Source organism: Ranitomeya imitator, chromosome 8 (genome assembly GCF_032444005.1).
Source record: "Ranitomeya imitator isolate aRanImi1 chromosome 8, aRanImi1.pri, whole genome shotgun sequence".
In the NCBI taxonomy this organism is placed as follows: domain Eukaryota; kingdom Metazoa; phylum Chordata; class Amphibia; order Anura; family Dendrobatidae; genus Ranitomeya; species Ranitomeya imitator.
Window position 1 is genome coordinate 47,266,433 of NC_091289.1, and position 12,347 is coordinate 47,278,779.

The 12,347-nt window shown below is 42.8% G+C and overlaps 1 protein-coding gene across 1 annotated transcript in view; it reads left to right on the top strand.

Moving 5' to 3' along the window:
• The window catches only part of IL2RB (interleukin 2 receptor subunit beta), an 87,804-nt gene that overhangs the window by 37,832 nt on the left and 37,625 nt on the right, over positions 1–12,347 (top strand). Inside the window, exons 3-5 of the mRNA XM_069736852.1 lie at positions 1,670–1,784; positions 7,611–7,692; positions 12,210–12,324. Of these exons, the coding sequence (XP_069592953.1) occupies positions 1,670–1,784; positions 7,611–7,692; positions 12,210–12,324 (312 nt within the window). The remainder of the gene's footprint in view (positions 1–1,669; positions 1,785–7,610; positions 7,693–12,209; positions 12,325–12,347) is intronic.

Genomic DNA, 12,347 nt, shown 5'->3' on the forward strand with positions numbered 1-12,347 from the left:
GGTTTCTTGAATACTTGGGGCATGTGCATCCAACGTCGTTTGCAGGCAGAATCCGCCTAAAAAGCTCTACAAATGCCACTTTTTTTTAACTTTATCAGGGTTCAGAATCCCTGAAGAGGTTAAAAGAAGTGACATGCTCATTATTCAGGCAGCTTAGTCTGAGACATGGCCTGCTCCCTAGACCTCACAGTATAGAGAGAAAGACTATGGCGGTGGAGGAAACCACAAGAACAACGACAAGACTACCATCGAAGACTCTTCAGCAAAATGACCACCATTTTCAAGAAGGGTCTTCGCATGGGAAAACTTGGTGCCTGCATGACTCCGTATGCACATAGCCATAGCCTAGGGTCACATGGAGTTTTTATACATTGATTATAGGTAGCTCTCCTTGGAAGAAAAGTATGCACATTATTTTTCTTGCTGAATGAAAGAAACTAACTAACTACAGTTACCATAGTTGTAGCTTCCTCCCCCAGGTGGCACTTATGAGATAGTTTCTTTCATTTTATGAGAGAGCTAATTTATATATTTAATAATGTGCTAATCAGACTCTATAGACTGTTGGTCTGTGTAATAGAGGGCCAGCAGTTCCCTGCAGTTGCCTCTGGGATGTCAAACTTAACCAGCCAGACTTTGCTTTACACTGATGAGGACCAAAACAAGAGATCTGTATATTAGTTTCTGGCTTGGCTTTTATCCTTGGTAAAGTTTCAAGGCTCATTAATGGTTCAATCATTGCTGTATTGGGTAATTAGCTCTCCTAGGAGGCACGTGCCACTGGGCAAGGGAGGAACATTCTTTCAGAGAAAAATATTTTACTATGATGAACAAAAATAGCTAACAAGGCCACATTTTTCCAGATGGTGGCAGTGTGCCGGCGCTCGGCTGAAACATTTGCTGTTAAATTTAAGGCTACCTCTGATCCAGTGGAGACAAATAGATATTCTCCAAATGCTAAATTATACCAGGTGAATAAACCTCTAAATATGATAGATGTGACAACAGTAACACAGCATATTCTTATACCTTATCTTCTGTAAAAGAGGTCTGGATACACATGATGAGAGCATTATACTGCCTCTGTACAAATCCCTAGTTAGACCGCACATGGAGTACTGTGTCCAGTTTTGGGCACCAGTGCTCAGGAAGGATATAATGGAACTAGAGCGAGTACATAGGAGCGCAACAAAATTAATAAAGGAGATGGGGTAATACAATACCCAGAGAGATTAGCAAAATTAGGATTATTTAGTCTACAAAAAAGATGACTGAGGCGTGATCTAATAACCATGTATATAAGTGGACAATACAAATATCTCACTGAGGATCTGTTTATACCAAGGAAGGTGACGGTCACAAGGGGGCATTCTCTGCGTCTCGAGGAGAGAAGGTTTTTCTACCAACATAGAAGAGGATTCTTTACTGTTAGGGAAGTGAGAATCTGGAATTCCTTGCCTGAGGAGGTGGTTATGGCGAACTCAGTCGAGGGGTTCAAGAGAGGCCTGGATGTCTTCCTGGAGCAGAACAATATTGTATCTTACAGTTATTAGGTTCTTTAGAACGACGTAGATCTGGGGATTTATTCTGACGGAATATAGGCTGAACTGGATGGACAAATGTCTTTTTTCGGCCTTGCTAACTATGTTACTATCTTCTGTCGTTTCAGCTCATCTCGACTGCACTTATAACTCCTCAGCTCTATTGTCCTGTTCATGGGATACAGACAGCAATTATACAACAAGCCCATGCTATATCTCTGCTAATGGCATTGTTGAAAACAGGTGAGATCATCTATGTAATAGTGGTGGAGTTCAATGCGAGCCTTGGTTGCCTACGGTTGCACGTGCTGCTCCAGTGTTGCGCACCCTCTGCTTCACACCAGCACTTGTTGACGGGGTTGCAGCTGTAGCATCCTGTATGCAGCCAATTACTGGGCTCAGCGGTCATGGTGAGATGGACAGCATAAGACTGTGGAGGAAAGTGATTGGCTGCACACAGCATGTCACTGCTGTAGCCCTGCCAACAAACATTGGCGGAAAACAGAGAAACTGAGGCACCGGAGCAACAGGGGAAACCGGAGGTATCTACTCCTTCTTTTGTTATGTTAAAGGAAAAGCAACTTTGAACACATTTTTTTAAATAAAATCTTAAAATTGATTTAATATATTAACTATTAATTCATATTTATTGTCCGCTCCAGCAGGTGATGGGCTCCACAAATTAAAGTTGTCTATTGCTGAAACTTGGAAGCCCATTAGGCTACGTTTACAAGACCGACTTAGAGTTTGCTAAATTGCAAAAATGAAAGCCTTCCATTTGTCATCCATTTTTAAAACAAGAATCTGTTAAAATAAACAAAAATGGGTGAACAGCTCCATTGAGTTGTATACATCCACGTACCATCTGACTTTTTTTTTTTGCAAGTATTTTTTAACCTTTTTTATATATACTTTAAAACGGTGTTTGGGGCTTATTCATGAAAGGGAATATGGCCTTCCAGGAAACATGTGGCTTAGCTGGAAAGAACACACAATGAAAAAAAAGAACTTTTGAGAGGTTCCGACTGAGTTGGGAGGCCTATATTCATTAAGGGTATAAAATAAAAGACCCTGGAGATTGTTGGAAAACAGTCTGTGTATTTCTTCTATTCTCCTAAGCTGTAAACTGAATCCCAGAAACTTTTAAATAAGAGTTAGTTTTGCTCTATCAATGTGTTAGATCTGGACACGCGTTTCCAAAGGAAGAGATATAATTTAGGTGGAGCTCAGGAGGTAGAATAGAAGGTGGTGGGTGAAGAGTTAACTTCACCTCTGGGACCAGAGACGGCATCGGAAGAGAAGTCGCTTAGAGAAGAGGCAGGTAACTGATTGAAGAAATTACAAGGTGTCGATATGCTACCCGGTAAAAAGGTATAATATTCACCAAATTATGAGTTACCTTTATTGTAAGTCCACGGTACACATCGCAAACCATTTCTCGACTCCGGACAAGAGGTAACAGACACCTGATGAAGGCTCATTTCTGGAGCCGGAAACTGATTTGTGATCTGTGTACCATGGATCTCCAATACAAGGTTACTCATAATTCGTTGAGTATTGTACCATTGACCAGGTGGCGCACCAACACCTTGACGTTTCTTACAGAATGTGGTTCTGGGCACACTGGGATAAGAACGTCTTTTGGTAACCTGACCACCTCTCGCTCTTTTGTTTTGTGGATTCACTTGTAGCAAAATTTGGGTGCAGAAAAATTGGTCTAAAATTTAGCCAATAATAATTAGGCATTGTAAAGTTAGACAATAGTGTCTCAAGAAGCCCCAAAACGATAATGAAGCATGAGCCATAGTGTGTCTCAAGAAGCCCCAAAACGATAATGAAGCATGAGCCATAGTGTGTCTCAAGAAGCCCCAAAATGATAATGAAGCATGAGCCATAGTGTGTCTCAAGAAGCCCCAAAATGATAATGAAGCATGAGCCATAGTGTGTCTCAAGAAGCCCCAAAACGATAATGAAGCATGAGCCATAGTGAGTCTGAAGAAGCCCCAAAATGATAATGAAGCATGAGCCATAGTGATAGAATTAGCTTATCTTCAGATTGTGAAGTATATGTTTATCCTGTCTGTGCAGGATTAATCAATCCGACCCATTGTGTAACATTTTGGCAAAATAGAATAGTTCAATTGAAATTGATGGACTAAACCAAGCCAAAGCAATGTCTCTTGGCAATCCTTGAGATCAACTACAGTAAGGCAACGTGATAATGGTGAACTTTATACAGTCTTCGTCAATGTTTCTTACCCCATTACGGTAGGACGGTAATAAATAAAATAATTTCTTTGCTAGCTATATCAATTTTTTATTCTACGGGCTAATGTAGTAATCTGATAATGTGAATAGACACGATTGTCTGGCCTTGGAAGTATTACTTAGCTTTGTGTGCAAAATACGGTAATGGGCCTACTCCAGATGTCATAGTGCTGCACTTACGTGTAAATGTGTGTGGGTGTCCTCTACTCTCTAAATGTAATAATAACTGCTGACAGTAATAAGGCCACAAAATATTCACCGCAACAATGTTAGAACCAATCAACTGTGAAGTCTTTATAGCAACATTGTGCTGTGGAGGTCAACATGTGCTAAATACTGCCATTTTTATATAGACTCAGTGTTATATTTCGTTAACTGTGAATATTTAATATGTATAACACAAAAAATGGAATAAAAACTTTTAGATCTTTGACCTTTGAGGGAGTATAAGATGGTTAATTGACTGGAAGGGAAAGACTTGTATTCCAGTGATGCATCACTTACTGGGCTGTGTTTTGCTGTTTCAATAATGTCAGTATTTATCAGCAGGAGATTATCGCTACAGGGACTAGGTGTCTGGTGCCTCCTAGTCCAGACCTGCCCCACCACTGATTGGCAGATTTCTGTCAGTATACAGTGTACACAGAAAACAGCCAATCAGTGGTGTGGGCGGGGTTATACACAGCTCAGCATTCATAGCTCTGCTCGATCTGCAGCAGAGAAAACTGTGATTCTACAACTGCTGCATGCAGTAAACTAAGTGATTCATTGCTGGAATCAGGGTTTCTACCTTTATATCCTGCTGCTGTCAGATTACATAGCAAAAAAAAAAACTTGTAACAAAAGGGTTATCTGGTATTAAACAGCTGATGACCTACTTGTGGGATAGGTCATTAATATGAGATTGGTAAAGATCTAACACCTGGAGCTGATTTTCGCTTATCGGTGGAGGTGTTGAGTGTCAGCCCCCCTAGATCTCATATTAGTGTGCTATCCTACGGCTTGTTTAATCCTGGACAACCTCTTTCCTAAGAACTGGATGCAAATAGCATTGATTGGCATGAATTGGCATGGCACAATATGCTGATAACATAGTGAACCATTGCTCTTATTAGCAGCTTCAACATCTGCCCGTCCTTTGTACAGAAAAATAACAACTAAAATAAATGAATCCCTCTGCCTAGTCATTGCTTATAGCTAGACAGGTCGTTAAAGGTTTATTCCCAAAATGTTAAGTTATCCCCGATTCATATGTGGCACCCCAGGAGTACGGTTGCCACAGTGGCATTGCCTTCCTCAGGGGGGGTGATGCCATGCCTGGAAGCAAGAGGGATCCCCTTAGCAGGTAACACAGTCAGCATGCAACACCTTTCCTGACTCCAGACCAGAAGGAGGGCTCTAACCCGGTTTTCAGGGGAACTTCCCTATAAATTCTGGCTGGGGGCGGGGTTAGTCTTAGTCTTAGTGTGTGTGAGAGAGCAGAGCGTGAAGGGGGAAGAGGCAAGTGAGGAGAATCTGGGGGATAAGAGCTGCGACTGAGCTCACCTCAGGATTAAGTGCTGAACACTGGACACCGGAGTCCATGTTTGGTGGGAACTTCAGGCCCTGTAATCACATCTGGAGGACAGGAGATTGCAGGTCTCCTGGCCCCAGCTGACACATGAAAGCACAGCAACAAACGAGAGCCCAGAATCACCATGAGAGAGTGACACCTGGAACAGGCTCAAGCTGCCTGCCATGTGGGTAGTGTTTGTGAAACGCCCACCAGGGCCGTTGGGTACTCGGTACCTGGTCCGGTACTTAAAGGGGGATGTCACAGTGGCGGTGACCCGGTCCATGGCACTGCGCACCCATGTTTAAGGTAATTTCCTTAAAGGGGTTTTGAATAAAGTTTGTGTGGTATTCGGTCAGTGGGGACCAATGCTATTTAAAGGGGTCCTCTGGGGTGATGTTATGGCAGCTAAGATGGTATTACTTCCCACAGGTAAAGTTGAGTCCCCAGGGCTCCCAGTGTGTAGCTGGAGATGGTGTGTAGTGTATAAAGAAATGGAGGACACAGGTTTGCAGTCTCTTTACCTGGTTTACTGAAGACTTCAGGCAGCTACAGTCCAGGGTCCCGGATTACAGGTACAGGCAGGGTCCGGCCAGCTTGGAAGCGAGTTCAGAGTCCCCTTTACCAGGTGGAGTTGAAAGCCTTCCTACTAGCGCTGTGGTGTAGTCCCATACTGCCTATGGCTTCTATCAAGGTCCTCACAGTTCTCTCTGTCATCCATAAAGGTGGGACACTAACCCGTATGACAAGTGGCTCGAGCCTCAGTCTTCTGGCTACCGGAATCTGCGCTCTGCAGGCAGGTAGCCCAATTGCAGCTCTCCTCCCCAGTTGTCACTCTCCTGTGCTTCGCTCTCCTCCACACTCATGACAAGTTCTTCCTTCTGTGTTATCTCTATCCAGGAGCTGCAGCATTTTCTCATGGCTGCACGGCCCCTCTGCTTCCTTCTCCTCTGTCTCTCTGACAGGAACTGACTAACTTTTCCTCCAGACCAGAATATATATAGGGGAGCCACCCGTAAGCTGGATCACAGCCCGCCCTTCTGGCCTGGAGTGTGAACATGTTGTATGTTTGTGTTTACCTGATAAAGAAGATCTTCCCTCGCTTCCAAGTGTGACATCACTCTTCCCATGAGGAAAGCAATGCTACTGTGACAACCAGGACCCTGGGGTGTCACACTTCACTTAGTGGACAGACTGAGAGAGGGACTTGAGGAGAAATAAAAGCACCAAGCACCCAGAGAACAGCGCAGCAGGGAGGCCACGAACCCCACCTGGCTAGGGGGACTCAGAAATTGCTTCCAAGTTGCCCTGATCTCCATTACCAGCTGTGATTTGTGCCCCGGACTGCACCTGCAACTAGGAATTAAAAGTAAAGGAAACTGCAACCCTTGAGTCCTCTAGTTATTCCTGTACTCTCAGTCCTGCACCCCAACATCCACAAGTCCCTTACCAAAACTGTACCAGTATCGATGGGGCCCGCTCCACCTGTGGGGAGCAGAACCATCCCAGCTGCATTACCATCGTCCCCAGCGGTCCCTTGAAGCAGCGTCAGCCATCCCTGGCCAAATACCACAGGTGGCGTCACAAATAATCCCCTTTTCCTATATAAACTTTTTTCTTTTCCATCATCCATCACTTTTAATTGCGTGCCCAGGGCCACGGACCGCGTCACTGCTGCCGTGAGCACCCCTTTAAGAGCCGTGCGACCCAGTTCCGAGTACCCCACGGCCCTAGCGGGTTTTGTACATACGATAGGGAATAACCTATTGATCCCAGGGGTTCTGACCGCTGAGATCTCCCACGATCCTGAGATTGGGGCTCTGGAACACATGAACAGATACATTTCCTGAATGGGGCAGAGGTGCACATGCTTGACCACTGCTTTGCTCCTCAGTGCTATGTGTGGTTTTCTGTTGGCAGTCCCTTAGACAATAAATGGAGATTAGGTTCACCATGCGCACCACCGCTCTTTTCGGGAAGGGGTTCTGCAGAACCAAATTATCTGGATCCAGTGCCTTGATTTCAGAATCCCCAGGCATCAGTATGTTACCACCTATTCGAAGAATAGAGGATTACTTTATGTTTTGGGAATAACCCGTTAATAACAAACTATTCAAAATTTAGCAAAGAAAATCTGTCTACTACACGCAATAACAAAGGTGGAGAGGAATGTGACGGGCAAAAGTACCGGTAATCGTCTTCTTGTAGTAATATGACCGTATATTCTGAGGCATTTCTCTTTCTTACAGAGACATTAAAGGTTTCTGCTCTCTTACCCCCAGTGGTAACCCAAGAAGCTGTGCAATAAATCTGACTACTGATGGAAAACCTGTGAGTACTTTATATATATATATATGGTTTTATATGGGTTATATATGACATTACACATGGAGAGTGGCCTTGAAAAATTAATTTGCAGCAATATATCAAAATTTTATCCTGAGCTATATAAGCAAGATTATATTTACCAGATTATATGCGTGGAGGGAACATGGACATTGCTTAATTCCACTGTAATATTCTTTTTTCAATCTCTTTTTATTAAAGAGCAGCATAATACACAGGTACAGAACAGTGGCTTAAATAGTAAAATACATCAGAACAAGAAATGAAGGGCAGAAGAAAATAAGCAGCATGGTTTGCATGTTATAGTGGTTTGCGAAAGAATTCACACCCCTCGCATTTTCGTGTTTTGCTGCCTTACAACCTGGAATTTCTCTGTTTTCTTGAGGGCTTGCATCCGTTTATGTAAAGAACATGCATACAACTGTGAACATTTGGTTTTCTTTTTGTTATGAGGCAAACAGCAAGTATGACAAAATAACTGAAAACTTCAGTGTGCCTAACTATTCACCCCTTAAAGTCAGTACTATGTAGAGCCTCCTTTTGTGGCAATTACAGATGCAAGTTAGTTCAGATGAGTCTCTATGAACTTTCCACATCTTGCCACTGGGATATTTGCCAATTCCTCAAGGCAAAACTGCTCCAGCTCCTTCATGTTTCCCTCTGGTGAACAGCAATCTTCTAGCCTGACCACAGATTCTCAAATTCTCAATTGGATTAAGGTCTGGGCTTTGACTAGGCCACTCCAAAACATTTGCATGTTTCCCTTGAAACCACTCGAGTGTTGCTTTAGCAGTATTCTTAAGGTACCGTCACACTAAGCGACGCTGCAGCGATACCGACAATGATCCGGATCGCTGCAGCGTCGCTGTTTGGTCGCTGGAGAGCTGTCACACGGACAGCTCTCCAGCAACCAACTATGCCGGTAACCAGGGTAAACATTGGGTTACTAAGCGCAGGGCCGCGCTTAGTAACCCGATGTTTACCCTGGTTACCAGTGTAAAAGTAAAAAAAAAAAAAACACTACATACTTACCTTCCGCTGTCTGTCCTTCGGCGCTCTGCTTCTCTGCCCTGTGTAAGCACAGCGGCCGGAAAGCACAGCGGTGACGTCACCGCTCTGCTTTCCGGCCGCTGCGCTTACACAGGGCAGAGAAGCAGAGCGCCGAGGGACAGACAGCGGAAGGTAAGTATGTAGTGTTTGTTTTTTTTTTACTTTTACGCTGGTAACCAGGGTAAACATCGGGTTATTAAGTGCGGCCCTGCGCTTAGTAACCCGATGTTTACCCTGGTTACCAGCGAAGACATCGCTGAATCGGCGTCACACACGCCGATTCAGCGATGTCAGCAGGAAGTCCAGCGACGAAATAAAGTGCTGGACTTTCTGCAGCGACCAACGACATCACAGCAGGATCCTGATCGCTGCTGTGTGTCAAACTGAACGATATCGCTATCCAGGACGCTGCAACGTCACGGATCGCTAGCGATATCGTTCAGTGTGACGGTACCTTTAGGGTTATTGTCTTGCTGGAAAGTGAACCTTCGTCTCAGTCTCCAATCACTGACAGACTGAAACAGGTTTTGCCCGGGTTCAAAACTCTTCCACTTAACACATGGTGCACATGGTGGGCACAGGGTGCAAGGTGCAAATGCTATTCTGGCTACAGTTACTCCAATGCAAAGGTTATTTGTGCAGAAGACAGTATCAGAAGAGAAGGGAACCACCAGGCCACCTCTTATTCCAGTGGGTATTGAGTTAGGTGGGAGTACTGGACCACCATACTATCTAGGACACATAGTCTGGGATTGTGTGACTTAAAAAAGTTCATGTTTACATTTTCTTGCCAGTTCTTCTTATACATTATTAGAAAGTGACTCTTTCATAACCAAATGGGAGAGAGGAGAGTCAAAGAAAAAAATATTGATGTTATCTGATAAAATTTTGATTTGCAGAAGAGAAGACCCAACAAACAAGAAACATAGTTGATCATGAGATTAGAGTTGCATGTAGGTTTTTGCTTTAGCAAAGTGTTTTGAGGATGTTTTGGAGCAGAAACTGAGTGGAAAGTAAGCAGAAACTCTCTAAATCATCCTCACAAATTCAAAACTCCCAAAATTCTGCACATAGAATAATCTTAAGACATTGTGCTCGCTGTACAGTGTGTTCGTAAAGTCATGGCGCACTTTTGATTAGTCACTGGACAGCAAAAAAGACGATAGAAATGTGAAATCTGATCCAAATGAAAGAAAAACTCTCCCAGTTTCATACTTATTCAGTGCAGTTCGATGTGGGCTCCATTTGTTGCCCTACACACATCCAAACGATAGAAAAGTTCTTGCCACACACGGGTAAGGACGTCTGGTGTAACAGAGTGAATAACGTCTGTGATTCTGTTTTAAGTGATTAATGTCGTTGATACATTCAGGCACACGTTCAGGATTTCTTGCAGAAAATTCCAGCGAAAAACCTGAAATTTTCTGCAAGAAAACTGCATGTGTTTTTTGTGGGTTTTTGGTGTGTTTTTGATGCGTTTTTGGTGTGTTTTTGATGCGTTTTTTTCCGGATATTTCCCAATGCATTTTATAGTGGGAAATCCGCAAAAAAAACGCAAAATTAATGAACATGCTGCGTTTTTTACCACAATGCGTTTTTTTATGCGGAAAAAAACGCATCATGTGCACAAAACATGCGGAATTCATTCTAAATTATGGGATGCATATTGTATGCTTTTTTTTGCGGTTTTATAGCATTTTTGCAAAAGAACGCGAAAAATCAGCAACGAGTGCACACAACCTCAATATACACATGTTGCTTCACATAACCCCAAAAGTAAAAGTCTAAGGGCATCAGGTCCGGGGATCGTGGTGGCCATGGCTTGACAGAACCCCTGCCTATCCACCGCCGGGGGAATGTTCTATCCAGAAACTCATGAACAATGGTGGTGTAGTGTGGAGGAGCGCTGTCCTGTTGAAAGATGACTCCTTATGGAAATTGTGGCACTGCATACAATTCCAACATGTCAAGATACGTGTTCGCTGTCACAGACCACTCCACGAAAAAAAATGGGCCTATCACCTTACCATGCATCAGGCCACACCACACATTCACCTTAGGGGTGTTATGTTCATACTCCACATAGGCATGAGGATGTTCAGCAGCCCATATTCGGACGTTATGGCGATGAACATGTCTACAGATATGGAAGGTAGCCTCATCGCTAAACACAATCTTCTGCAAAAAGCTTTCATGATTGTCGATCTCATGAAGCATATCTGTTGCAAACGAGCATCGTTTGGGTCTATCTGCTGGTTTGATAGCACGCAACAGCCGCAATTTGTACCCATAAAACAGAGACGTTTCTTTAACACCTTTTGAACTGTAGTCTTACTTAGGTGGAATTGTCGAGAACACGCACGCACAGATTTTTTTAGGGCTCCTTAGGTAGCTATCCTATATAGCCTCTACAAACTCGTCACTGACTGATGGCCTACCAGAATGGGGTTTCTCCACCAAACTGCCGGTTTCCTTCAACTGCTTATCCCACCGACTAATGTTATTCCTATCTGGTGGCTCTTCGTTTTTCGGTAGTCACGTAGCACTTTGGTCACGGATTTGAATTTAGTGATCCATAGAACAGACTGAACTTTCATCTGTACCGTCCACATCTCGACTGGCATGTTAAACCACACTGCTGGCATAAGCTTGGGGTTGCATGATGTTTCAGATTGGGCAGTGTATTAATCAGAGTTCAGTTTATCAGGGGTTAATCTGACTGGGAGCTCAGCAACAGCTTAAATGAGTTTGTGTTGCTTGATTGGTTCTTGTTATCTCTCCTCATGAACAGGTCTGATATGATTGGGCCAGAGAAATGGCATCAAAAGTGCACCATGACTTTATGGACACACTGTATTTTTTTGCTGATTTCAAAAGCGACAAGTTTTTAGTGGAAGCCTTTTCAGGAAACTCTCCTTCTTTGGGGAGTTCTTGGAGGAGTTTTTTGTTTCCTGAAGCAAATTTGAAATGTTTTTTTGAACATATTTCCCCACCAAAGCGTTTTCAAACCCTAAATTGAAAAAAAAAAGTTGCTCAAAACATTTAGTATATGCAAATAAGCTTTACAATATTAATACATAGGAATAGTATTTCAAGCATTTTCGAAGAAGACCTGATCCCTCCCAAGAAAATCCTCAAAAAGCTCCGTGTGCACATATCCTAAAGCTTCCAAACAATGACAAATCTGAAAGTGTTGTCCTATATTAATCAGTTTATGAACAACTAAGTTGTTTCTTAGAATAATTAGGATTCTTTATTGAAGCCTAAACATGTTAGACTATCATTTGATCATGTTTAGAGCTGTTGTCATTACATAGTTAATTTATTTTTTTAATATATTTTTTGTTTTTATTTTCTTTGATGCTTTTATTTTATTGCTTTTTACTACATACTGTAATTTTGTTTTTTTCACTCACTTATTCTATCGTCTGCTTGAATTTTTTCGGGTTTAGGTCAAGGAAATTTGGGCTGTTGACCATAAGTTAAACATGAGTGTTTTCTGTAATAATGGAATAAAAAGAAGTACAAGCGTCATGTTCCTGTCTAATTTTTCTGCTTATCAAAACCGTAAGTATTGGGTCTATTGTCCT